This window comes from Channa argus, chromosome 19 (genome assembly GCF_033026475.1).
Source record: "Channa argus isolate prfri chromosome 19, Channa argus male v1.0, whole genome shotgun sequence".
NCBI lineage: Eukaryota > Metazoa > Chordata > Actinopteri > Anabantiformes > Channidae > Channa > Channa argus.
The window spans coordinates 13,883,789-13,911,352 of record NC_090215.1 but is presented as its reverse complement, the minus strand read 5'-3'; the positions used below and the strand labels follow the sequence as shown (position 1 = coordinate 13,911,352).

Below are 27,564 nucleotides of genomic sequence, written 5' to 3'. Positions count from 1 at the left end.
ACAACTGCACACATCTTAATTTGTGCTCAGCCTGATAATGCATCTCAGGGCCAGAATAGTTCTGCTCAGTGTTTCTTAACTGGATGTTTCTTTAATTATATGTCAGAGGCCATAAAACTCAGGAAGAGATTTTCCCACAAAGCACTGTTTTATGTCTTGATCATTACTGTAAATTACAAGAAACAAAAAAAAAAAAGAGACTTATGAAAGGAAAGTGCAAAAGAAAAGTGGATTTATTAATTTCTATACTCTTCCCCCCTTTTCTCCACACTGTTGGTATACTGATCATTCATAAGAATATCTGTGAACCTTGACAGAACAGTGGCTCCCTAAGAGCAAACTCTTTGCACTGACCAGGAAGAAATGGTTGAACTCAGCAAACTCAGAAACATGAGGCCTCAATTCACCACACAGGAAAGCAAAACAAACCTGTACAAATACTAAACAAATTAATGATACAAGAGTAATTGTAAACATGTACATATTCACAAACTTTTAGAATACTGTCCCGCAAATTAGTCCAGCAATATGAGTCACTATCATACTTCAGAAGGCGCGTGCACACTTAGAGTATGGTTATTGGACATGACGGTGCAGCACTTACTGTTAATAAAAATCATTTCAGAAATCACAAAATACTGGAATCTTAATGAGTTCTATGTGAAAATTCACAATTACTATACAGAAAGTCTCCTCCACCTTCGCAGCCCTTGGCACACCACAGGGTGGCTTTAAAGTCCTACAGTCTGTCCCGCTGCTGTTATATTGCCTTTGTTTAATATGATGCCACTTGATCTTTGGTGAAAAATAACTGTCCATTCACGTTAGATTACATAAAAGACCAGCTGCTACTGCTCATTTCTTGGTTTAGCACATTTTCTGCTAAATTCAATGGTGTCCCCATTCAGAAAAGTGTTCAGACAAGTGATTACACATTGTCTGATCATTTAAATTACTTAAAAGCAATAAAGATAAAAAGGCTTCCTACCCTGCTTCAAACTTGCACCGCTTTATTACCAGTCTATGGGTGATTTTTCCGTTCACTCTTCAGTTTGGCATACGCGGACACACACACACACACACACACTGACATGGACACACACAGAAACACAAACGGAATCAAGCAGGTCAGTGCATCATTTCCTCTTTCCCTTCTCTTTCTTTCCCAAGATATTTGTGGTGTCAAGTCTGTGGATGCAGGAAAAGAGAAGCCTTCGCCCTCTCCTCAGCTCAGCTCAAACCCAGCAGAGGATTCAATGGCGTACAGCAGCTTGTTCCTCATCAGGTGCTGGTCGCAGAACTCTGGGAGCTTGAGCAGGTTCATGCAGGTGCTGGCAGTGGGCAGACGCTCCAGGTCAGTGCCACCATTGTGGATGCAGAAGGCTGGATAGAGCTCCTGTGTGCAAACATAAGTTGTTAATGAGCACAGGACAAATAGCCTGTAGCTGCAGATTAAATTTGGTCATCATGAGACGTTTAAAGACAGAAGGAAAAATGAAATGTAACTTAGCTCAGATAAGTGATGATCACCATAATAAATGACAGTTTCCACAAGAGGATAAATGTTAAAAGAGAGACATTAAGCTCTAAGGTAATACAGTAAAAGTATAAATTTGGGAAATCAGCTTAGTGCTTGAAGGGTACTGAGTAGGAAACTGGCCCACAGTTTGACCCTTGGATGAGACGCTGAAGGAATGGTCATTTCATGTTGTCTATCTGGCATTTTTTAATTCAAGTCTCCTTGTGATGAGGCTACCTCATTTACGGACTGTGACACCAACCGTTTCCATCACAAGCCAGGCCGACAAATAAGCTTCTCCATCCTGATTTCATCCTGCTATTTAAAGTTACCACATGCGGTTCAGTGGACATACTTGCCCGTTTAAATGGCTCTTCAGGGGCTTAACTTTAATGACCCCATTTTTCTGACAATTACCGTATTAAACTATCGTTGCTTATTGAGAAAGTGTCATTAGCGTGGCTATCATTTTCTAAAAAAAGGGAGTTTCCATCATCTTTTTTAGATGGCTTCTCCTGACAGAGCTATTTCTCCTCTAATGAATCCTGAGCTGTTTCATGACAGCTAATTAAGGCTTAGCTGGCTCAGGCTGAAGGCTGGGTCAGGGGCTGCTCCCACCCACGAATTACCGCCCTTTCCAGCTCAGAGAAGTGTCGAAGAGGGGAGCATCTATTCACTGGCCAAGCCAAATGAATAATATGAGGAGGCAGTGCAACTCCTGAATCTCAAGAGAAGGTACAACTGATTTTAAGAATAAACCAATTAGAATCTCTTAATTAATGGAAGTCATACTGAGACCAAAAACCTATCATATGATGATTACAGCTTTTGGTTCGACTAAAGGAGACACATAAAAACTCTGTAATGGTCCAGAGTGACACTTTCTGCTTTTTCCTCTTATGTTCAACTACTAAACTGTCCCACAAATCAAGTCAATGAGAAAGTGAAATGGCTTCCAATTACAAAAATTGTTTCTGAAATAAGAGGTTAGCAAAAATGATTCAGCAAACCTCAAACAATGTTAAGAAGTATGACGTGAATAGTTTTTAAAAAATGTTAGGCTGGTTGAAATTAATTTGATGAAACATCCACGCTTTCTGCCATGTCACACAGAAACCAAAAGTTCAATCCGCTACTTTGTTTTGAACGGTAATATTTGTCCAGCCAGGATCTTCAACACAGCCAACACACACACCCACACACACTAGGAGTTCTTCAGCCGAGTAGGGTCATGAACTTCAGAATAACAGTTGACGTGGAGATAAGGCCTCACCATACTGACGCGGTCTTATCGCCACTAATTTGAAAATGATCATTTTGAGGGCTGTTATCAGTTTAGGTATTTTTATTACAAGCCTATTAAGCAGAAACACTCCCTTCTGTTCAGCCTGGAGGATACAGGTACCAACACCATCTGTTTAAGTAAGAACAGGGAGCAAGGGAAAAATTCATGTTTGGTAAACACTCACCTTGAAGCCCAACAGTGGAGGTCTGGAGCAGCTGGTCACAAACTTCAGCAACTTGCGTTTTTCTTCATCTGTGAAGCCTTCAACCACCTCCCAAAAGGTCTGGATGACAGGGTGAGTGGCCGAGTATCCTCCTATAGAAAGTGATGATGGAAAATATAACATTACTTCACCTTTATTTCTAAATACAATATATTTATTAGATCTGTTCTGAAAGTACTTCCCCCTAAATATTTTAGCATTGAAATCTTGAAAATATGTATATATTTAAATTTACATTTACCTGAGTAATTTGTGAACTTCTTCAGGTCATCAAGACAAATTGGTATATGTGCCCCAGATATCAGCACCTACTCAAAAGCAAGATCGTGTTAATTGCAAGTTATTGCTGTTCCATATGAATATGCAGTTCTCCTTGTCATGTAAAGACTACCTGGATTTCCTGCTGGTCAAACATGCGCAGCCACTCCAGGTTGACCACATTGGCCAGGCCCTGCCTGAAGGCCAGGCAATGGGACCTGATCTGCTTGTTAAGTCTGTAGTCAGCCACCAAATGGATGTAGGCTATTCGGTTTGCTGTAGTCACAGGAATGTCTTTGCCTCCTGCTTTTAGTTCAACCACCTGGATCAAAAAAACAAAAAATGGATTCTGCTGAAATATGATGTATTCTCCTTTGTGTTATTGAGTAATATTACCGTCAGGCAGCAATTCTGCATATTTAATTATGCATATTACCGAGTCTGCCTTCTGTGCCAAATGAACAACAATGTAAGTGCTTTAATTGTGCTAGGTGGATTTAATTCAATCAGAGAGATAATTAAAATGTTTTCCCACATCACTCTGATTAAAGGTAAGGCTGTCTGCAAGTGTGTGTGAGAGGGGTGGGGGAGGGAGAGTGAGTGCTATTTCTAAATATAGCACATCCAATGAACATCTGGTCTAATACAATTTGGCCCCAGGTTCTCTTTTCATTAGCTTTAGAGCAGTTAGCACTTTATAAGATGTGCTCATCTCTGTTCATAAAGACAAGTGTATGATGACATCATAGCAACTACAGTAGAAGAAAAGGTAATGCTCATCTTTTCCCAATACAGTTTTGCTCTATTTAGCACTTGTGATTTGAGAACTTAATCATTTACATTATTATACTTTGTGCAAGCAACACCTTGGAACAGTTAAAAAAGGGGCTACATTGTGCATCAGCATCAAATATTTGCATCAAGGCTTTTTAACTATATTGCTATTGTTTTATAGTCACTTGTTTCCTTAGTCAAGTCTGTTAATCTACAACTGAGATGTGCTCACAGCTGCCTTTGTGTACCTTTGTGCAAAGTCAGACATTTTTGAAAAAAGCATTGTAACACATCCTGAACAAGAACACTCCATCAGCAATGACTAACAGTGGTTACACTTAAACTGCCTGATACACATGACAGGATATTTGCTTAAGAACAATACAAACTACAGTCAAAAATGACAATAGACATGAATCAGCACCTCTCTGACGCAGTTTTAACAAAAACTGATTGATAAGTTTCACAAAGTGCAGTGATACAGAATCAGATTGTATTACAGTAAGTTGTTCCTTTTATTTTGTCCACCCCTTGAATGCTGTGTACTGCACTGACAGGTAATAATTTTAGCTTTTTTCCCCCTCCCTCAGAGTAGAGTCTGATTATAAGCTAATGTAAGAGAATTACTGTCGTTATCTTGCTTACTTTGCCTATCTCAGGAGGGCAAATGCAGGGCAGACTGCTCCCGGGTGTGTGCCTAATCTTTCACAAATTGTTTTCCCTATCGTGTTTGCGATGCCCTATTTGTGACCAGGAGGGCTACATTGTAACTCAACCATTTCAGGTGTTGTTTGAGAAGAGCTAATAAGACGCGTTAAGGCCCTGAGCAAACAAGGGCTCCGGGTAGAGTGCAGGTCTGGGCCCAGGTGAATCAGTGCTATGGTGGTAGCTCGTCTCCACAGCCTTGAGCTTTATATGGGACGTGCCTGAGAGCAACTAACTGCTTCTTTCAGGCGTGTTCCGAGATAATTTCTGGGGGAAAGGCAGGTGGAATGGTCAACAGAGCTGTTGTGTTCCTTGCACTGCAGCAGAGCTTAGGGCGACAGTAGCGACGTGCTTTATCTCTCTCAGAGCTGAAAAGTGGTACATCATGAGGGACATGAATTATTAACGATACAAAGAGGAACCAAACAGGAGGAAGGAAATGTGGTTAAATGAGATTTACTGACCAGGATAGAAAAAGACATGGAAAAAAAGGTTATGTGAATCATTTAACCAACTCCATCCCGCCCTGTTCCCCATCCCCATTCACCTGAGCTTCTCCCAGATCGTTGTTGACGACAGTGAAGTTAAGGCCCAACTCTTCTACATCACCTTCATAGCTCTTGAGAAAGAGAAGGTTGCGGTACATCTCTGGGTCAAGCGAGGCCAGGTGGTGGATGTCCACATCTGCACTGGTTCCCAAAAGTTTAGACAAAAAGAAACTGGCAAAGGGCAACTCCACCAGCATGTTCTCATACAGTGCCTGTGGGAATATGTAGATGTTAACTCGAGGACAATTGCAGGACAAGGTTCAGACAAGCAATTTATTCACCCAGAACCACCATTCAATCAGTATAAATGAAAACATACACTGAGCATTAAACACAGTGATTGTTTATTGCTTGGGTGTCACTGAATAAAACATTATGATTAGATAACTAAATGGACTGTTGCCTACATCAAGTAGTGAGCATAATATTACTATGTACATATTAAAATATCAGATTACAACATACATTACACAACATTTAATTTGCCTACTACTCTTATATCAAAAAAATCAAGTGATAAGATAGTAAACCTGGCCGAATCTGAACGACTGAGAGCAAAACATAGAACACAATCTATCTAAAACACACAGGTTTCTCTTTCATCAACTTCAAACTTTATAAATGCCAATTCTCACCTTGACCTTAAATGCCATTAAGAACTGCAGCTGGGCAGGTGACTCATAAAACCCAAAGCTAATGTACTGGAATAGTCCGAAAAAGAGCCCATTGGACACATTAAAATATACAGGTCTTTATAAATGATACCGCTAAAAACCCTGACCGCATCAGCTAAATGGATTATAAATCTAGAGAATTTCCATAATGCATGCATCTTAAACACACACACGCATAAATCACAGCTATTTTCTAAACACAGGTAAATTGCACAACTTCAAACATTGTCTATTTTTTATGCAAAATAATCCACTTAGTATTTCTCTGGTGGCCTGTGCTCATTTCAGACCATATGGGCTGCATGGCCCTTGAAACCTATCAATAACACTTGTGCCGGGAAGAGGCAGCAATAAGTATATGGAAAAAACCTGTAGCCTTATTTTTTCAATGCCAGTTACTTTATTTATGAGTGTTTATTGCCAGAAATTATGCCAAAATGACTTGGGCTGGAAGAAATTAATTATTATGGCCTGGGCCTTTTAATATAAGTGAGTGCAGTGGCAACGCAATTAAAGCAGATCGCGGCACCATCAGGTGGAATAAATGCCAACAACATTGCAGGTGCATTTTGTTAGCTGCCATATAAATTCCTTAATTTACAACATTAAGAATCGATAAAATTATAATGCCTTTCAAACGCATCTCTATCAATCAGTGGGGCCAACCCTAAACACTGTGAGAACCATCATTCACTGGACATCAGCGAGAAAGTGTTTAGAGGAGTTAGCACTTTCCTCACCTTCACAGTTTACGGAGTGAAGCGGCAACTGCTGATGAGGTTAAATGTTATGTATAACGAGAGGTGAATGAGGCACAAAGCAAATCTTCTACAGGTCATAATATGGGAAATGTGGTTTTGACACTTTGAGCAAACACTCTCATCAAGATTAAATTAACTTTTTAGTCTTTGGGTTGAAAACCTAGAAACACAAATGAACTGTTTTCATGTTTCCCCATTTGTGGCTTAAATCTTCCAGCTTGTCTGCTGGGTGGACAAGTGAAGAAGAAGGATGATGACTGGCCTCTATTCTGATGTTCAATCCCATTTCAGTGAGTACCCTAGACAAGCCACTCCTGCCTGTAATACATCACCTCCACAACAATGGCACGCCTCGAACATTAATTAACAATATTAATCTCCCGTGTCCTTTGAGCCACAACGTGCACTGTGCACGTTGCGGCAGTGGTGATGCAATCCCAATCTATATAAACGGTTGCCTTTTATCCAGGCAATAATGGCACTAAACAAATATCAATACACCTCTCAAATGGCCACTCAAACGTCCATTTTTATGGAGATAGAGGAACTTAAGGTAGGGTTAATTGAAAGTCAAATTCAAATTAATTTCCACCAGCCTAATTGCCTGAACCATTAGCTCTGGAGAGCACAGCAATATAAAAGGAATGGGGGTGGAGAGACTGTAGCTGCTGATTGATCATTTCTCACTTGCACTGAATACAGAGGAGAAAAAGAAAAAGTACAAGAGGAGAAGGAGGAGTCATGATGCTCTGACAAGTGGACCAGACCATCTAGGGCTGAGCAAGAGAGAAGGGACCTGGATGCTTCTGACTGTAAAACAGATCAAAATGCTATTACCACATGCTTTGAACACTTATTTATGTGCTGTCTGCTTGGGCCCGCTGATTTAATGGCAGCCAAATGCAATCACTACACAAACAAGAGGTAGGAATCATCGGCTAATGGAAGCCCTAATTGAGAGGCGACCACTTGTCATGAGGTAATTCTTCTCCAGGTTGAGATGATAGCCCCCCACAAGGAGGGAATCTTGATGAATCTTGATAAACAATCACTATCGCATGCATTAAGAATGATTTAGAAACATTAGGGTCTAATAAATAGTGCCATCAGCTGAAGGAGGGGATGGAAAAACAATGTCATTAACAGATTACTCAAAGAACTAATTAACAAAACTGAAGTTCTTACCCAACCCTTAAATCTTTATAAGAACCGAATGATAGCAAGTTCTCCAAACATGCTTAGTTTTAAAACAAACACCAAAACAACCTCTGAATTTACATAAAAACTGAGAGAAACCTTGACACTGACTCTGCCAGCTCTTAAATGAAATATTGGCCGTAAGGCTGTGTGATTTGAGTCTTTAAATTCTCTTGATACTTTTGAGTCACAAGCCTCGATCACCATTAGACATCTCTAACAGATTTTACTTTAAAAAGGCTCACCTTTCCAAGGATCCTGCCTAGGAAGTAGTAGTGTCTAGTGAATGAGTCACCAATCAATATTTGTGCAGCAGGGCTGGGATAGAGCAGGCCCTCGTTGGTCGTCTTAAAGAAACCCTGGTTGGGATTGAAGCCCGATTTGAGGAGCTCATTGAGGAACTCCCGAAAGATACCGCCACCGTCTATGCCTGCCTCATCCAGACCATGAGCATTAAGTAGATGAACTCTAATCCTTTTCTTCAGGTCTGGTTCTAGATTGAATTAAGGACACAGAGCACAAGAAAGAATTTAGGCGGGTACCCCAAAAAAAAAAGAGATTTACAATGTCCCATTGTCCAACAAAGTTGTGACAAGACTTTGATTCATTTGAGTCATTTTCCAGCATGAAAATCAAGCCGGGAAATGTTGTTTTTAGTTTCTAATAGTCGGTACTTGTGTTCACACTTAAAAGTTATAAAACTGTTTCCAACCAATTGAATGGGACTGCACATGATCTCAGATTTTAACAATGAATAAGAGAAACCTAACCCTTAAAGGTAACACAGCAAATACATTAAGATCATCTCACAAGGAAGAAATTTATAGTGTGTTGTTCACATTAAAAGTAATATTTAAAAAAGCTAGAGGGAAACGTACAATGCCTGGATAATTCACATTGCCTCCCCACCATTCCTTTACTTTGTCATACGCAACTCTTCTTAATTTCTGCAATGTTTTATTAGCTGTCTAAGTATGGTTTTAAGACATTATTTCCTTTGTTTTGCTAATAAACCTTTGACACATCACACTTATTGTTTGTTATTTTTTAAATGAATCATTAAGTTGTTTTTTATATATTTAATAAAATATTTATCTAATATCTCATTACACTGGTACTTCTTTACCCAGGACAGCTACTTATGTTTTGCAAATGTATTGCCAGACAGCAGCTAATAAACATTTGAACATAAACTAACAATAACATTCGTAAAATCCAAATAAAGCAAACAATAAAAGATAATTGAAGTGCATGATGTATTCCGTGGAGACAGCTTGACACACGTAACTGCAACATAAGAGGAGCAGAGACTGCAGCCTCTAAAAAAAAACAATAAAAGTCAATATAAGTCGGTTTTTACCTAAGCATCTTAGTGTTTTGGACACTTGTAAAAAGTGGCAACTTGGTTACAACAAGGCCAATTTAATCTAACTATGACTGTGCTACTTACTAATTTAGAATTCTGCTATCTCGAAAATATTAAATTCTTTGTCAATGCACTTGGGCTATTACTGTATTTGCTTTAATTTTCTATAAACCAAATTGTCAAAAATACGCCGATTCCTGTAAGTTTTCCTGAAGGTTCAGTTTTCTTTAACGCAGGATGCCCTTCCTGACACAACCCTCCCCAATTTCTACCAGGCTTGGACCGGCACTGCACAGCTGGGGAGGGGAAGGGGCTGTTAGGGGTTCAGTGTTTTGCCTAGAGACACTTCGACATATAGCCGGGATCGAACCACTGACCCTGTGGTCCGTGGATGACTGCCTTTACCAGCTGAGCAAGATATACAATCTAGAATCCTATGTAACGGTACAATCTTTAGTACCATGTTGTTTTCAACCAACAACATATTTTGCAAGAAAGCACTTTTGTGACCTACAGAATATTCAAATCAAATTCTATAAGAGGTCATCTTTCAGAATAATTCATGTACAGTAATAAATCAAGGCAGCTATAACTTATAGACACATAAATGATATGGCCTATGTCTTCAGCCCAGGTCTCCTACTACTCTTTTTAATCAGATTGCCCCCACAGAAGTGCGCTTTCAAATTCAAACGCATAAGAGAGGACTTAAAATAATTGATTCTGCTTTTATGTGATCCATTAGAATAATCGTAACTACAATTATGTTTTACCGAAATTCAATACTCTACACAAGGAGAGAGCTAACCTTCATCTTTAATGCTAACATGGTTCTCAATATTAAGATTTTATAGAGCATAACAAAAGTTTCAGTGACGGTGTCAAAATTGACCACACCACACTTCTCTACTCTTTGCTTGTCATCTTGAAGATGAATCCAGAAAATAACAAAACTACTACAGAAGATTCTCTAGATACCTGAATGTAAAATATAATGCCCTCACATATTTAACACAAAAATACTTAAAAAAAAGTAACGTAGCAGCGCAAGTCATACCATTTTCAGGAGAGAGTTTATCGTAGGCATCTTCATAGATGTAGTTGCGTCTGATGGTGACACTGATGCCATCAGGAAATGGCCCATCCCCCTGAACGTCCCGTTTGTCAGCATAGATTAACCTCTGGAAGATCTACAAGACAGTAAACCAGGGTTAGTAATAATTTCTTTTAGTTGTAAATTGTTGAGTTCTGACAACAGTAAGCAATTCAAAATCAAGGCAGGTGTTTGGGCCTAATAGAAACAAAGTATGCAAAAAGGGCATCATCTATAAGCTCTGCCAGCAGATATAAACCTGATACAGTTTTGAAAATGCACAGTGATTTCCAAAACAGAGTTTTACATGACATGCTCATGTATGTAAGGAATGTCTTTCATACTTAACGGTAAAACTAAGGAGTCCCCTGCAATATTATAAGCTGCAACAGCACACAAAAAACTCTTGCTACTCTAGCTCCATGTACAGTAAGTGTGTCAGACACCAGTGCAGTACCTTGACTCGCTCCTCGAAAGGAACCACAAACGGGAGCTCTGTGAGGATGGCCAGATTTCTCTCCTCAGACACTGACAGCTGTGGAGGCTCTGTGCCAACTGCAGACAGACACAAAACATACAACAATTTAGTGGCTTTTTATTTTGAACAAGAATTAATTCTCTTCATTTTTTCAGCCTACATATGTTTTTGACAAACAACAACAAAACAAGGAAAGAAAATATATACTTTAATATAAATCATACAAATTCTGTAACTCCTCTCTTTTCATTTGTCCTGCTGATTAATGACATATTTTTAAAGAACTGGTATGATTGAAAACAACACTGGCTGCTGGGGTTGAATGTGAAGTCCACACCTCCAGCCAATCAGAGTAGGGGTTCATTAATAATGTAAATTTTATATTTTGACTTCTGAATCCGCCTCCTTAACAACAGGGATCTGGGGTGTTTGTAAAAATTATTTACAGAAAAAACAACCTAAAATGTCATACATTTTACAAAATGTCAACATCTTTTTCACTAATTTGAATTATCTGAAATTATTTTACTATCCATGTATTTTGGGTTATAGGCTATGAATGACATTCATTAGTCAATATTTGGTCCACTTTGCCATCCAACAATGTGGTCAATCTGAAAGACTTGCAAATGTTTTTTTTTTTTAACTTTTTAAAGGAACTCAAATTTGCTTGATCATAATTTGGTGTTATTGTTTTCCCCCATAAAGATTATTTTAAATTCTCCCTTATTAGGATTTAAATGCCAAAATTCACCAAATTTGATAGTAGTAATCTTATACTTTTGCTTCAGCTCGAAGAATACTCTGTATAATTGACCGTGCGTAACCCTCATTTGACATTATCAGTACTATTCCCAGTGCTTAGCTCTGTATTTCAAGATCCAGCCCACTGCTTATAGGCCAGCCATTACAGAAGGATCCATCCTACATCCTTTTAATTACACCCTTTTATTTAACCCAACTGTGAGCTGCCCATCCACCTGCCGACCTTTATCCATTAGGCTGACGTTTGTTTTGTATTAAACTCGGGGCTTGGACTGTTTAGTCCACAAAAAAAAAAAAACTTGCCACAATAGCTAAACCGCTCTTCATCCTCCTCACTGTGCATCCACTGCAGCTCAATTATTCTGCTCAATTAGTCAATCTGATCTGCATTTTCCCATCAGGTTTCCATCTTTGAGGAGAAATATGGCCTTGGAGTGGTCAATACATTGCACATTCATCAGCCACAGGCCTGTCCATTTAAGGAAATGAGAAAAGGCCAGACAACACACAGACCAGATGTGGCTGAGTTCATCAGGTACTTTCACACTAATTGAATTTATCCCACACAGCCTCTCAGCGGCATTAGGTAGATCATACACACATTGTTATTAGCTTGTTTTCACACCATACTTTACAGAAACTGGGGACGGCTCAAAGTGAGCCAGATGAAGCTCTGCCTGCGTCAGTGTATTTTCCTCAAAGTGCCTAATTGAGTGAATGAAGAGAAAATGTGGTAATACATCTTTGCTTAAAGAGGTAAAGTTAATTACTAATTCTGGTTTACCACTGCGCCTATGAAGTGTTCTGATGGAAATCTTTATATCATGAAGTATTTGTTCCAAACTAAAATGTAGAATCACTACAGGGTAAATATATTGTCTGTCAGCAAGAACATTTCTGGTTCTACATTGAATGATGGGTCAATTTGCACCACAATGAAAATGTCTTTAGGTTTTTCATAACAGATATATTATTGATGCACGGCTCTATAGAATATGAAAAGTAAACACAGAGAAGGTGACTTTGGACAGCAATTAGGATAATTTCCTGGGCCATGTATCAAGCTGATGCAAGCATTTTTGCAATTCTAAATTTTCAGCTATTGCCAATGGAGGAGCTCTGTGGTGTACAGTTAGTATAGGATTGGCTTTTGAGCTTAGCTTAGTTTAGAGTCTGCTTATTCTAGTTGATGACAGTACTACGCTATTTCTAGACAAATATAATAGGTTCTTTTTTTTAATTGCTCAAAACATCTTGAGTTGCACTGTGAAAATAAAAAACACTAAACAAGTTACACTACCATCAAGTGTTGATTGAAGTGGCCCGATGCGGCCCATCCTTCTTGTCCTCCAAACATGTCTTGCAGAAGGAACATACAACTGGGTGACCTGAAGAGACAACACATGGGTCAGTTCACCAGTCAATCAAACCAACCAAACTTGTTTGGAATAGTCACTGACTATTGTATGTATTTGCATGAACTTTATTTACTCAATCAGCTGAATCTTTACTCGATTTTGATGTTTTGTTTGTTTGTTAGCAAATATTAATATTTATATTATTTTAATAATTTTTATATTAAATGATGTTGATTGTCCCATTTCTCCATGATATACCCTTTCAAAGTACTGAAAAGCTACTAAGCTACAGTATAAATATATATTTTAAACTTTAATAAGCTAAGAAAAGTAGTACAAACTATATTGTGTGGACATCTCTCTTGTCTCTTCCCTTCTCTAAAGAAGAATTCTCAAGCGTGTTAGGGTGAGAGTTAATTATATATTTAGGAGTAGAATTTTAATTTTCTGCGTTTTCTAATGTTTAACAACAGTAATCAACACATAAGTCCTTTTTCACATATGACCTTTAAACAAAGTCCAGTGAATCAACTATGGACATTGATTAAACTTGTCAATATACACGTTACACGAAACAGGAGACCGTCAGAATCAGAGACGTTCTCATATGGGAAAAAGATCAACTTGATTTCAGTGAGGGATGCTGCCTGGCTAGAGCATGCAGGAGGCACCACACGACAGAAAAAGTATGCTATCCACAGAGGCTCACTCATATTAATTAGACTTTGCACTAGGGGGCTTGCAGACTTTCAGAAGTGCGTGTTGTCTAACTCTGTCATCTGCTTGGACACATGCAGTTCCTGGGTGAATTCAAGAGAAATTCAGGGTTGTAGTGCATGTGTGAAAGCAGGTATAGTGTGCAGCTGTATGAATTTAGCTCAAGTAAATTCATTTAATAATAAGGCAAAAAACACCACATCCAGAAATTAACAGCATGGCAAAAACTAAACAGTGGTACCTTATCTGCTCTGATGTTGACCTCCTCAGAGAGCCAGTGACCTGCTGGACAGAAGGGCCGTCTAATGTCGCGAGCTTTCACCATTTTGACCAAGTTAGTCATGACCTGGGTAGGAGATCAAACACATACTCAACACATTAACATCTTTGACAACCATTTCCCTTCAAAATCTAGAGAGAGCAAGCCCGTTTCAGAGTAGAAAACTTAACACTGATAAAGAGGTTTTCTGAGTATAGTATTCAACAGGATGAGGTACTTTCACTTAAGAGATAAAAAAAAAGCAATTTGAGAATTCAGCCATTAGTGAGCCATTTATGGGGAGTATAAAAGAAAAACGACCTGCACCGTTGCTCAATGTCCAGCCCTGTTAATTACTGGCGAGGTCTGCTGACATCAGCCATCGGATGGAGAATGCAAAAGACACAACAGCAGCAATGGTTTACAGCACACCAAGTAGCAGCATGGCTGTTGCACGGTTTGCACAAGGTCCAGGGTTAACGGGATATTTCTCTTCGACGTAATACTGTCACTTTACAAACACGGTGCAAGTTTTACCTGGCACAATTAAAGATGAATTTCAGATTTTCACATCAGGATTCAAGTCAAGAGTCTGATCCTACAATAGCATATTGACCAACTTCTTGGTTTTGGCCTTCTTTGACTTCATAACAGGCTTTACTGTTGCTATCACTTGGTGGCTGACACTCACTGTATAACCTTATATACAGTATGTCACTATATGATAATTTGTTAGTGGAGCTGTTATGTCTGCCATAAGAGTTACAACAAGTCCAAGTCCATTTCCAAATAATACTCTGGTTAAATTATATCAATCGAAATGTTCTTTTCTAAACCGCGTCATTTTCATAGAGTGACAATCAATCTTGGCCAATGACCGGGAGAAAACCAGAGTCTGCAATAATGGCAAGTGCAAAATGTTGTAAAAGGCGCGTGGCGATGGGTTTGGAGCACGACTACCCCCTGACTCTGGGAATGAATAAGCATTCCTTAATTAGCCCATCGGGTTAAGTGCAAGCCTTAATGGGCCTTTCCCAAACTCCTCTGTGACATCGTTCTCCAAACATGGCCAAGAAGAAAGTTCCATTAGCAATATTAATACAAGCTTAGTTGATCATTTTCATTCAATTAACTTCTTTCAGTTAAATAGATAGCTCGACAATGGAGGTGATAAAAGATGGGGAGGGAAGGCTGATGACACGAACCAAACATTAGCGTGTTAGGGGTCAGCAGCGTTAAACCGACTGTAAATCCCCCTATTCAATTTGGAAAATGCATTTCCTCTGCTCCCCAGTTCTTTAATGGATCGTTTTAGCTGACAAGAGTCCTCTGAGCAGATCATTTATGAAAATTCCTGATGTGCTCTTGCTTGTATTTGCCACCTTTTACAGAATAGCAGTGGCCACTTTTAAATCCTTCTGTCGAGGACCAACAGCCAAGAACAAAGTCACTTAATTAGCATTTTGTTAATAAAGAATTGATAAAAGGAGAAATGAAAGAAAGATGTAGAATGACAAAATTAAGTTTTGTGCCTCATTTCCTCTTAGTAAACAACCAGTGGATGACCTCCATGGCAGCGCTCCACCTTGTCGAAAACTGTTCATGCATACATTCTCAATTTCCACTGACACACGGAAGAATTAGACCAATTTGCTTTCATGCACAGAGAGGCTACAAAATTAAAACAATTAAGCTTAGTGTTAACAGGGGAACTACTATAATTTATACATTAAGTATCCAGAAAAGAATAAAACACAATTAACAATTGTGGAAGAAAGAAGCTTGTGAAAACTATTTTAGTGTCCAAGTTCAATGGGAACAAAAAGTACTGTATGCACAGACTAAACATTAGATGGATCTACTGCACAAATAGTTAAATTTTTACATAATCCGAATTCAACTCAATCTCATACATGACATTCACATGACAGGTCACATTTTAACCAATTAGTAAAACCTTTTGATAAAAATGTATTTTGAAAAGTACTAAACGGATACAAATTCAAATGAAACACATTTTAATATATATTTCTCGTGGGCCAGCTCTGAGCTAGTTGGCACCCGGGGTAAGTTTTTGGTTTATATAATGTGGATTTTAGTGAAGTAAGGAAATGTTCACCTGCATAAAGTCCACAAAAGAAATTCCATAACATTCCAAACACACGGGACAATAGACAAAAACTGTCAGTTTCAAACAATGTTTTTAATTGTTTTAAATTATTTCTCTAACCTGTATAATTCTGCTAAGATTTTCAACTCAAATGTGTGGCCGGGCCAATGCTGTGATTCTAAGTATTACTGTGAGTATTGAGCTCTGGTATAGGGCCATATGTACAGAAATGTCAGGATCCAGAGCTCCACTTGAAACTGAGGACATTGTAAAAAGCTACGCACTGAGGACAGTGTCCATGACATGCACCTAGTAAATGACATCATTTTTAGATGTCTTACCTTGAACAGCTGTACCCAGCGTTTCTGCTCAGCCTGGATCCGCTGCTGTACCTCAGAGTTTGTTTTGACACCCACACTGCGAAAAGCAGCCATGTACTCCTCTCTGTGCTCTGCTTTGGTCTCAGGGTACGCCAGCTTAATGATTCCCAGACATGCATCTCGCAGACAGCGAGACAGAGTCACCAGCTCTGACAGTGTGAAGGGCATCATGGAGGATTGCATCTGACCTGTTAAGATGGAGAACGTGTCAAGTTACTTTAACAGATATTGATTTTCAAATTTGCATGGTAGCAATTGAAACAACATGTGAAATAGCTGAAACAACATACAATGGAAATGTATTATTGTGTTAAGAACACCAAACAAGGGACATGGGATATTACAAACTGATTTGTTCCACCCTTTGTACCCCTCATCAGACCTATGTGAAGATCAGTAATTCCACTCTAATGCATTTATTTGTTCAAAAAGAAAAAAAAAGAAAAAAGCTTAACTACATATAAGCTAGAGCAACTTACAAGAAACATAGGGACCATAACAGGAAGCATATACAGCACTTATAAAAGAAAGTTTCCACCTTCTGTTTTTTTTTAAACAACATGTGTTTAGCGTGTTTGTTTACCTAGGTTTCTAGCCTCTTTCACATATGTACTGGAGTACTGATCTTCTCCAGACTTTACCTGGAGGCACTGTAAGGGCGATTGCAAATTTCCAACTGACGGGCTCCAGACATTACTTGGAGTTTATCCTGTAAGTCCCCTTGTACAAAGTCCAGATTATGTGCGTAAGCCTGCATAGGATGGGGCTCTGTCTCAAACTGATGTAAAGTGATCGAATGGGTTTGTTGACATTTCTATCAGGCGCCTGACACAGCGCTTTTCTTTTTTTAAATGCGTGGATTTGATGTGTCATTAACAAAACACTGTTTCCTGCATCATATGTTTTCTGTCATGTTGTGCCTCCTGTATGATCTAGCCAGGCACCAACCCTTACTGAAATCAAGAGGATTTTCTGAGAATGCTTCTGTCTCAGACAATCGCTTACATGTGTGAAATGACAACTCCGGACATTCTTTTGACAACAATCTAAATTAATTAAAAATATAAAACAGAAAACGAGACCCCCATAAAAGTGACTCAAAATCTTTACCCGTGCATCCAATTTGTTTTAGATGTAACACAATAATTAAATCAAGATCATCTCAACACTCTGAAATTGTTTCCAATGATTTTGGTATAAAAACCTTGTCCCTGAATGGCCCACTTAAGGGTAAATAAGTATCTTTGAACACAAAAAACAAAAAGGAAAGACACTCCAATTAACCCAGTGACAACTTATTGAAAAGCATAGGTCAAGGGATAAATACAAGAAACTCAAGTTAAATCCTTTTAAGAAATGGAGGGAAAGGGGACTAGAAAGGGAAACTATAAAGATACATAAGCCCCCATGAAGAAATTACACGCTTCAACAGCTGAGATGAGACAGATTGCACATATAACTCGTGTTGCCCAGTTACAAGTGAGTGACAAAAAGAAAAGAATTACATCTGGGTAAGTTTGTAAGAAGGCATGTGGAAGACTTAAAGGCTAACTGAAGAATATGCTATGATCTGATGAGACCTTCTTTGAAAGCAAGCATAATGTTGTGGAGTGGCCAGTTCAGAGCCTAGTCCTGAACCCAAGAGAAAACATTTGGCTGGAATTGAAAAGGTCTTTTTACTTCATATCCCTATGCAATTTGACAGAGCTTAAGCAAGATGTTCAAAGCTGATTGAGACATATCCACAGAGGCTGACTGCTATAATTGCTAAATACTGAGTTGAAGGGGGTGAATATTTGTGTGATCAACTCTTTTCTGTTTTATATATTTAATTGGTTTAGATAATTTTGTAGACCTCTGCTTTCATTATTATGAGTGTTTTTCTGTTGATCAGAGTAAACAAAAGACAAATTAGACATGATTAAATGTTAAATTAAAAGGAAAAAAACAATCCAGTTAAACAGATGAATAGGTCCACTACCTTCCATTTCATGTCCAAAAAACTCGCTGTCATGTACAGAGATAAGTGAGTGACTGAAGAGAGAGCTGAAGAGATAGAAGAGGGGAATGATGCGATTCGAGTCCTCAATTGACATAGGAGATCCTCGGGAGATCAGCTGTAGCAGAGGCACCATCGAGCTGAAATGAGGCAGAGAGAAGCCATCGAATCAGTACAAGGACATAAAGATGCACTAGAAAAGTAATATGCTCTATAAAATGCAAATACATTTATACTAATGCTCACACAAAGATAAAAACACATTGTTAATAGTCAAAATTGCATTAGCTCACCCAGTGATCATCTTAGTTGTCATGGAAGTTATCAGGTGCCAGAGATGCCTTAGGAAACGTGCATTGAAAGCTAAACTATACAGGAGTCTGCAAAGAACAAACACAGAGCAACAGATATATAAAATTTAAACATTTAATTATAAAGGTTACAGAGCTCTTTCAATTGGATAACACAATCACTGTCAAGAACAGTAAAAATACTTTCTGCCAACCTGACTGCAATGGTAGGATTGTTACAAGAGGACACAAGCGAAAGCAGGAAAATCGAAATGACACTGTTAACCAACATTTTCCTCACAGAATTTCTTGGCCTTGTTCTCCCCTTTAATAGCTTGTGAGGGCTGAAAAGAGATTAAATGAGCCATTAAGCTTTATTTAGGTGAGGCACCTTCCATTAGTAAACTAGTTGCTAGCAAGGGTGCCCAGCTAAGGTCATAAACAGCCCTCTGGCTTCCTGGTGGAGCTTCATTTAACTTAATGGCGAGAGGAACAGGACAATGGACGATGGAGGAGGAGGGGAGGCCTGGTCCTTGCTGTGACCCCACAGCAACAGCATGCTTCCATACTCACCGGGAAGTACGTGATAACAGTGAGAAGGGCCAATATACCTTGCTATAGTCCCCCACTCACTGGACTATGGCACCAAGGTGTGAAGCTGCTCTTTGTTCAAGTGGATGTGTGCTTGTGTATACTCCTAAATAGCAAGGCTTTTCACACACAGGGTAAGTCTAGGTGACAATATTGTGGTAAGTAAGCTAAAAAGCAAAATAAAGTCCCCCCGCATATAATAAGCCCTTGTCAAAAAAGTGACAGCCCTGACACCTTTAACAGGGCTGCATCATTTATTCAGAATGGAAGAGAGGAGAAAAGGTCAACAAAGAAATGAAAAAAGGTAAGAGACGAAAATAAAAATGGAATCCTATATTTGCTGAACAGTTTCTTGTAAATGCCAATGCTAAAACTCCCACTCCGCCATTTATTTTTTGCCTTTTTCCACAATCTACCAAAATAGATTCCAAATTTCCCATAATAAAAATGAGCTTCAGGAGTAGAGTATCAGACAACTCTCAATATGGCTTGAAAAATGACTTGTGCTGAGAACACACCATCTGTCAGTACTACAACGCTCTGCAGAGAAGAATAGAGGAGAATGGTGGGCTCCGAACAAGTGATGCCGGTGTTTGATTGAAATAGGGGGGGAAAAAGCATTAAATGTGCTGTTTTACAGACTGAGAGAACGCAAACCCCCATTCCAATCATGAAATGAACCACTTATAAAACAAAATCAACACATCAAAAGCATTGGGTGTAGATGTGTGTGAAAAAACAGCTTGGTGAATCACATCGGAATCATTTCAATTTGAAATATGAAAGAATCTCTGTTCAGCAGAAACACCACAGCCGTGTTCAAGTCAGATTTAAAACCATAACAACTTCCCACCTAAACACAAACTTTCTTTCATTATCAACATTACTATCTCAAGACAACACAAAAATCACAGCACGCATTTAAAAGTAAATGAAGGACCAAAGCTCATCTGTGCTCACTTTCATCAGAGCAAGCCGTTTTAGCAATAGAGTGCTACATTGAGTAAAACCAAACAATCAAAGTAAAATTACACCAAATATTCAATCCTAACAATTAAAGTGAAATTGCAGCATTAACACTAGCCACACCGAAGACAAAGAGAAAATCAATTAAGCTCAATTTTGGACCAATTTTAACTTGTCTTTTGAAGAAGAAAAAAAGCTGAGTGCAGTTTCATGAGACATTTTACATATTTATTAAAACGGCAGCTTGCCTGGCTGGCTGGATGACTGGCCAGCCTCTCTGTTTTTTGCCATAGAAGCACTAAATCAAGGCCGGGATGCAATTTGCTCCCCTTAGCCTCTTGTAAAGCTATCCCGTCCACTCCGGCAGTGATTAATCTTTCTCAGTGAGCTAATTATTTTGTACAGATATCCAATAATGATGGGAGGCGAAGGACAGGATTTATGGTAAAAGTGAAGGGAAGGAGGAAGATGTAATAATAAGGGGTGCATGCAGAAATGGTTCTAGATTCTGGTTAATCAGTTCTATGCAACAGTACAACATTAATAGTTGTCTATCTGTAATATAAACTGCATCCAGTTTGTATTACACAAGTGGCTTTTAAATTCATGGTTTTTGGGTAAGCTAGAGCTTTAAAAGCAGTTTAAATAAAATAGATACAAAATCCATTACTGTTGCAAACATGTTATGAATATTTATATATCTCCATCTTCACAACTACCATAAACTGACTCATTTAATAATTAACTAGAGAACGTTGACTATCCATGAAGCTCAATCGGGATCACCCCCCCCAATTTGGACACACACACACACACACACACACACACACACACACACACACACACACCTCCTCTGACATCCTGGCCCTAATGTAATCAACCTGAGAAGGGGTAATTGCCCTCATCCAGAACTGACAGCTTCCCTGACATCCCTGCTTCCTCTGCTGGTTGTAAATGCCAGTGGGTGCGGACCACCGATAACTGCCTGCCTGCTGCACTTCACCGTTATTTACATTAATGCTTACAGCGCGGAAACACATAAAGACACAGTATCAATCAGGGAGGTGTGTAAACAAGCTCTTTGAATCCTAGGCTGATCGCCACAAAATATGTTTAAAAATATATTTAATTTCAGTTTAAATAATAAAAGCATTTAGTTGGAATTCATGCAGTATACCTACAATGTCCATTTTGAGTTTTTTTTCCACTTGCATGATAAATACAATAGTACATTTGTTTTTTGTAAATAAAAACATTTCATTTTGTTTGTGTATTTGTACCTGACTTTTGGCACCATGAGGCGATGCTGCACCATGAGTGTATGACAGATGGATGCCATCATGGTGAAAACCTCCTCACTGGCTGAATCCCTCCACACTAGGTTCAGCAGAGCATTTGTCTGCTGCTTGGTGTCCAGTTTGTGGACACACTCCTCTGTGATTAGCTGCACCGAAATCCGACTGTCATCCTGACAGAGAAGGAAACAGATACTGGTTTAAAGACTGGACAGTGGAGGGTTCAGTGCAGATAATGCCATATTAAAATCAACAATTAGTAGGTATCAGAAATGTATTAATTAAATTTCTATAATTTTCATATAATATTACATCAAGTAAAGTTGATAATAAAACCATGTTGTTGTTTTTTTTTTTTATTTGGGCTAGTTGTGGCAGTCCTACTATAGCATGGAAGTTATGTATTCACAAGCAGCTGCACCACTCCATTTAAGGGAACTCGAAAGGGGTTTTGGTCCCTACTGTTGCACCCGTAGTAGACATACATATCACATATCAACAAGACCAATACATCCCTCTGATCCTGACACTTTAAACAATTTGTGTGTACATATGTCCATGTGCTTGTTTGAAACCTGCATGGGTGGTGGATGGATGCCAGCATCATCATCGTCCTCTGAATCGCTGCTAGTCTCAGGTCTGCTGCTGCTTTCAGACACATGTTGCCTATGTTGCAGCATAGGCAACAGCGTCTGCAGAGCCCGCAGGTACAATAGGAGACCCTCCTCTGATAGTGAGCCTGCCAACATACATTCATCAATGCAGACTGCTATACAATGTAATTTCTCAGCATTCCATTTATCTGTCTGTCAGAGATTATGGTACAACTCAATAATTTATAATTATGGTTATGATATACAGCTATACGATGCTTTTAAAAAGTATTATTACACCTTCACATTTTTGTACACTTTTCTAAATTGGTAAAAAGGGTTAGTATTAAGAAACTAAAATCCCTCAGATACAAAAGGGTATTTTTGAAAAAAAAAAGTTTTTTTACTTTTGGATTATTGGGCAAATAATGATGGGAATATGGCAATAACATCTAATTAAAATTTAAACTACAACACAAAACAGTGTTCAAAACTTAATGGACTCTAAACATTTTCTTAGGAGAGTATAACCAGTGGTCCCTCTTCTAAACTGAGCCACTCACCTAAGCAGTTCTCTCCAGCAGAGAGGACAAAGTAAAACAACCATGGTGCCTGGATCTGTGCTGCTGGGGAGGAGCGGATGGTGTGCTGAAGGGAGCTCAGAAAGGCCTTGAATGGGAATGAGAGACGGGGGTCCGAGAGAGCCGGGATAAAGAAGTGAAAGATCTGCTCCGTAAATGGTGCAGAGATTAACTCCTCAGTAAAGGCTGTAAATACAAACTGCCTGAAAGATGACAGATAAGCAAAGATTAGACAGGTTAACACAACATTGTAAAATGAAACCAATATATAAAACAACGTTGTTTTAAATAACTTGTTCATATAATTTTTAGTCAAGAGGGTGGAAAGGTTTAACGTCATCCTGCTCTTTCTTGTTTGCGAGAGCTCCATTATTGTCTCTACCAACACGACTGCTCTGTGTCGCTCAGTCACATACATCTGGTGAGTCAAGTCAGATAATTAGCTTTTCAACTCGGTGTGTACACAAGTTTCTCTCACTCCCGCCTTGCTTTTCTTCAAAGAAGAATAGAAGTCATCTTGTTGTTTGTTATTAGGAACACCTCAAAATGAGGGCAAACAGCCCGATATTCTGCACTGTGGCGAGCAAGCGAGTCTGTGGGGCTTTTTATGGCTTGTTGTAAATTGGTCTCTGAAGCAAATTTACTGCTTCACCACTGACTAGTGGGGACAAAACAGTTTAGTTTGTCTGATCAGCTTAACAGATTATTTAAAGCATTCACTAGGGACAAAGAAGTTCCTTTCCTGCTATTATTCACTTTTTCCCTATACTCAAAAAACAACTTGGGAGGTCTTAAGACATCAGTCCCTTTAGGGAGGGCTTTTCACAAGCACCTTAGCAAAAGCCTGTCGTTCATGGCCACTCCAGAAAAAAGTGCATTATCTGTGACAGTCTTAGACACCGGAACTGTATTCACATTACCTTTTTGCTTGTTCAAATAATGTATACTATACAACATTTAACTCTGTCACATCCTTTAGCCCAACTGCATTTTGGTCAGGAGCAACTATTGCTCGTGTTTGTTTCCTTTAGTTTTGCTTAGCTACAGTTAACCTTCCCAGCAGCAGGCTGTGAAATAACTTCTATTAAAATGCTTATTTTGGCTGCTAAAATTAAACATGGAAGGTAACAATATTTGTGTAAAAGTATTAGTCTCAAATAGTAACTTCATCCCCCTGCTGTACCTTGCGCCTGTTGTGCAGGAGGAGTAGGTAAAGTGCAGAGGTTTGAGGATGTGCTCCAACAGTGTGCTTGCCAGAGGGACAGAGGGAGCATCACTATACTCCAGACTGGAAGGGAGCCTGTGATTTACAAGAATATAGAGCGACCTGTAGTATCCTGAATAGAAGACACAAATGGAAAAAGGATTCAACGAGAATGTTAAGAATCCAGCTCACATTATCTCACATTATCACAATAACGTAGCTGTAAAAACTTGCAGTAATTAGTGTAGAGTTACCAGATATAACTAATCATTAAACAAGTATCTGCTAAAGTTTCAAGTAAACTAAGAATATCAAAAGAAAAGCAATGATTTGCCAACTACATACACTTATAAGTTCTCTCCTGTGCTTCTGAACATTGTTTTAGCCCTAAGACTAGGCTAGCCAACGTTCCTGGGTAATTACGCTTGACGACTTGACGCTGACAGCAGTTAACGTAGTGCCTAAAATTAAATAAGATGCTTGGTTGCCCTGTATGAATTATTTCAACAGTGCTGTTGAAATGAGTCACACTTCTGGGAAAATGTAAATAATATGAGATATACTTGACCTGGGCATAGTAGTCAGAGCAGGAACTGCCCATGTAGCGACCAAAGTACACAAACACTTGACCAGACCAACTGATATTTACTGACGTATTCATATCTCTATAAACTCATTACTTATTTGACAATTAGGCCTTAAAATGTTTACTTGTGTTTGTGCCACAGTAAACAAGGAAATTACCTAAATGCTTGCGATATTTACATTTTGCGCCTTTCATGTACATAACATGACAGTAATTATCACCTTACCTTTCTGTACCATATAGTGCAAAATCTGCTCGATTAATGAAGCTACATTGTTGGCATCTGGAATAACACAAAGATAGGTTCTCTCTGAAGAAAAGATTTCTAGCATCCGCATGGGAACTGCAACATTTAAACTGTCATCTTTGCTGTTCTGCAGGAGTCTACGAGACAAAAGGGACATAAATTAGATATTAAAACCCTTTTAAATGTCAAACCAGCTTGTTGCAGCTTGTTGTTTCTTTGTGCATCTACCAGAAAATATTAGGTACTGTACCTGCAACAAAAGCCTAAGATCTTCTTAATCTGAAACATACAGGACTGCTTCTGTGGGCCAACCAGCAGCTTCACAAACTGATTGTTGTGTTTCACCAAATTCTGACACAACCATGTCTTTATTAACACAAAAACAGAACAATTAGTATAGTCTCTGTCAATAATAGCATCTAAGAAGGGCATCATTAAAATTTAGTATTCTCACCAATCTATGTGCATCCACACGCTGTCTGTAGAAAAATATAAGCTGCCTTAACAAAAGGCAAAGACCAGGACCATCCAACACATGCTGAGCTCCTCTTGCCTGTGTCTGGCTGACACACTCATCAAACCTGGACCTCTGGATGGCATACTGGAAGAGAGTTTCAACATTACATGCTGTCTCTGAACGGAATAAAAAGGCTTCAAATGTACAGTAATATAAAATGTTGGTAAATAAATTGTTCCGCATTTAAAACAGCATCAACTTTGATTAGGCTAGTAAGTTAGAGTCCATATCATCAGTGGCTCAACAGGTAAGAAATCTTCTGTCAAACCAAGATAGTAATCAATAATGGTGTGTTATATGTTAATTACTTTGCCAATACAAGCTATGGTTAGGACAGAGTTGTAATCACTAAACATGTGACTATGATATCCAAGGGTATTCAAATAGACTAAATCAAAATTACAAAATTAAACACAAATTAATCCAGGCTCCTGTCCCGAGCCCTCCCAAATTAGAAGTGTGTGCCTCCCTAAAGGGCTTTTAGAAGCAAATGTCTCTGCAATAACAAATGTCTATGATTAAACAAACTGTTAATAATAAGCAGAAAAACTATAAAAATAAGCTACATCCCAATTGGATGTTTAAGTTCTATACACCCTGTGCCACAATTACACTTTAATTACTTACCTGTGCTGGGTTTTCCTTGTTTCTCAGTTGACATGTAGACATGTATAGCTCTGGTTATCATGTAGAACCAGAGCTTAGTGTTTTTTAAAGCTAGGCCTAGCTTATTAAATCTAAAAAATGAGGTTTATATAGAGCTTGCTGACCTGTCGTTTCAAGTCCTGGTAACCACGTACATAGGACTGAATGATAATGGCATTCTTCAAACGTCTTCTTTCATCCTAAGAAATAAAAAATACATATCTCAAAATACATAGATGGAGATACTGATGGAGCCAGAGCATCAATGAATTACAAAAACTACAAATTCTCACACAATCAAACAAGTTGATTGTTTGAGAACTTGATTGGGGAAATACTGTGTATTACTGGACAAATAATTGCCTTGCAACAAAGCATGCAAAACAATCACATGCAGTGACATTAACTTTATTCTTAAGTGTAGTTTGTCGAAAAAAGCCCTGCACATTCTGAGTTACCTCTCTTTTTCTTCTTTCTTCTTGAGTGCGGTGCAGCAGTGATGCTTTCTCTTCCTGGAAAACAGCATAGGAGAATATACAAACACTTTAAAAAATAACATACTTTATAGTCTTTCTCTGTGTACATGGGTGAGAAATTGGACTGTCCGAATGTAAGAAACAGCAGTCATGTCAACACCGTTTTGTTATTGATTCATTTTATTTCCATCTTTCCAAATAACACTGACCTTTTTACTTGCTCCTCCAAGTGAAACCTTGGGTCGTGTCTTGAAATCTCCCTCAAAGCTAAACATTGTTAGATTTTTCCCATGGACTGATTCCCGGGGATGCGGCTTAACTTCTAAAATAGAAAGTGAAACTAAAGTGAGCTTTGTAAATGAAAGCATATTCGGCACTACAATTAGTAAGGAGATAAAACAAAATGACCTGAAAACTTGGGGTATTGGCCCCAATTTATAAACAGTTAATTTCAGATAATAGATTTTCAAACCATACCAGCACGTTGCTACGTTTTCTGGTTGTAATTCGTGCAGCCTTATAAAACTGTCAAAAGCCTTCATATAAACAGCTACTAAACGATACGACGGAAGGTTAACTTCAGCTAGTTTCCCCACTGACAGCTTCAGTTTTGTTGCAACAATAGTTAGCTAGCCGGTTAACTTAGCTAGCTAATGACTCAGCAGCTGTCAGGCACTAAAATTTGCTTTTCACGTTAACTGACATTTTGCAGCGCCGGAGACAGTACTTCACAAAACATTTATTGTTGGCATGTTCAGTACTGATTAAAACGTGTGTAAGTAACATGATTTTGTTGACGTTAGCACTGCCGCTAGTTAGCAGAGCAGCTAAGCACTCAGACAGGCTAACTTCACGGGGAGACTCTTCCTATTCGCTTGTCCTTTTTGACATCGCTCATATTACAGGACACTCCTCTGAGAGACACATAACAGTGGCCTATACGTGGTTTACCTTTGAATTTTGAATAAAGGAGAGAAACGGACACAAAACAGTGAGATGGCAGTACAGGTTAATCCAAACGCCAAGTCTTCTTTTTCTCCTCTCTAGAAAGCAACACAACACAGGGATGGAGCAGCCAAATTAAGTGAATCCGGTTCCTGCCAG

General features: G+C 38.7%; 1 protein-coding gene across 1 annotated transcript; it reads right to left on the bottom strand.

The window, feature by feature from the left end:
- Window positions 1-215: 215 nt before the first annotated feature.
- ube3c (ubiquitin protein ligase E3C) lies at window positions 216-27,564 on the bottom strand. Its single transcript, XM_067485837.1, has 24 exons — window positions 27,412-27,564; window positions 26,670-26,782; window positions 26,443-26,496; window positions 26,110-26,184; window positions 25,277-25,423; window positions 25,073-25,188; window positions 24,802-24,959; window positions 23,969-24,122; window positions 22,768-22,988; window positions 22,187-22,350; window positions 21,597-21,784; window positions 18,763-18,849; window positions 18,452-18,609; window positions 16,432-16,658; window positions 13,963-14,067; window positions 12,947-13,034; window positions 10,861-10,958; window positions 10,368-10,500; window positions 8,190-8,437; window positions 5,312-5,524; window positions 3,419-3,607; window positions 3,269-3,335; window positions 2,989-3,119; window positions 216-1,396 (listed from the first exon to the last, which is right to left on the bottom strand). The coding sequence occupies exons 2-24, from the start codon at window positions 26,733-26,735 to the stop codon at window positions 1,226-1,228; spliced, it is 3,258 nt and encodes a 1,085-aa protein (XP_067341938.1). The 5' UTR covers window positions 26,736-26,782; window positions 27,412-27,564; the 3' UTR covers window positions 216-1,225.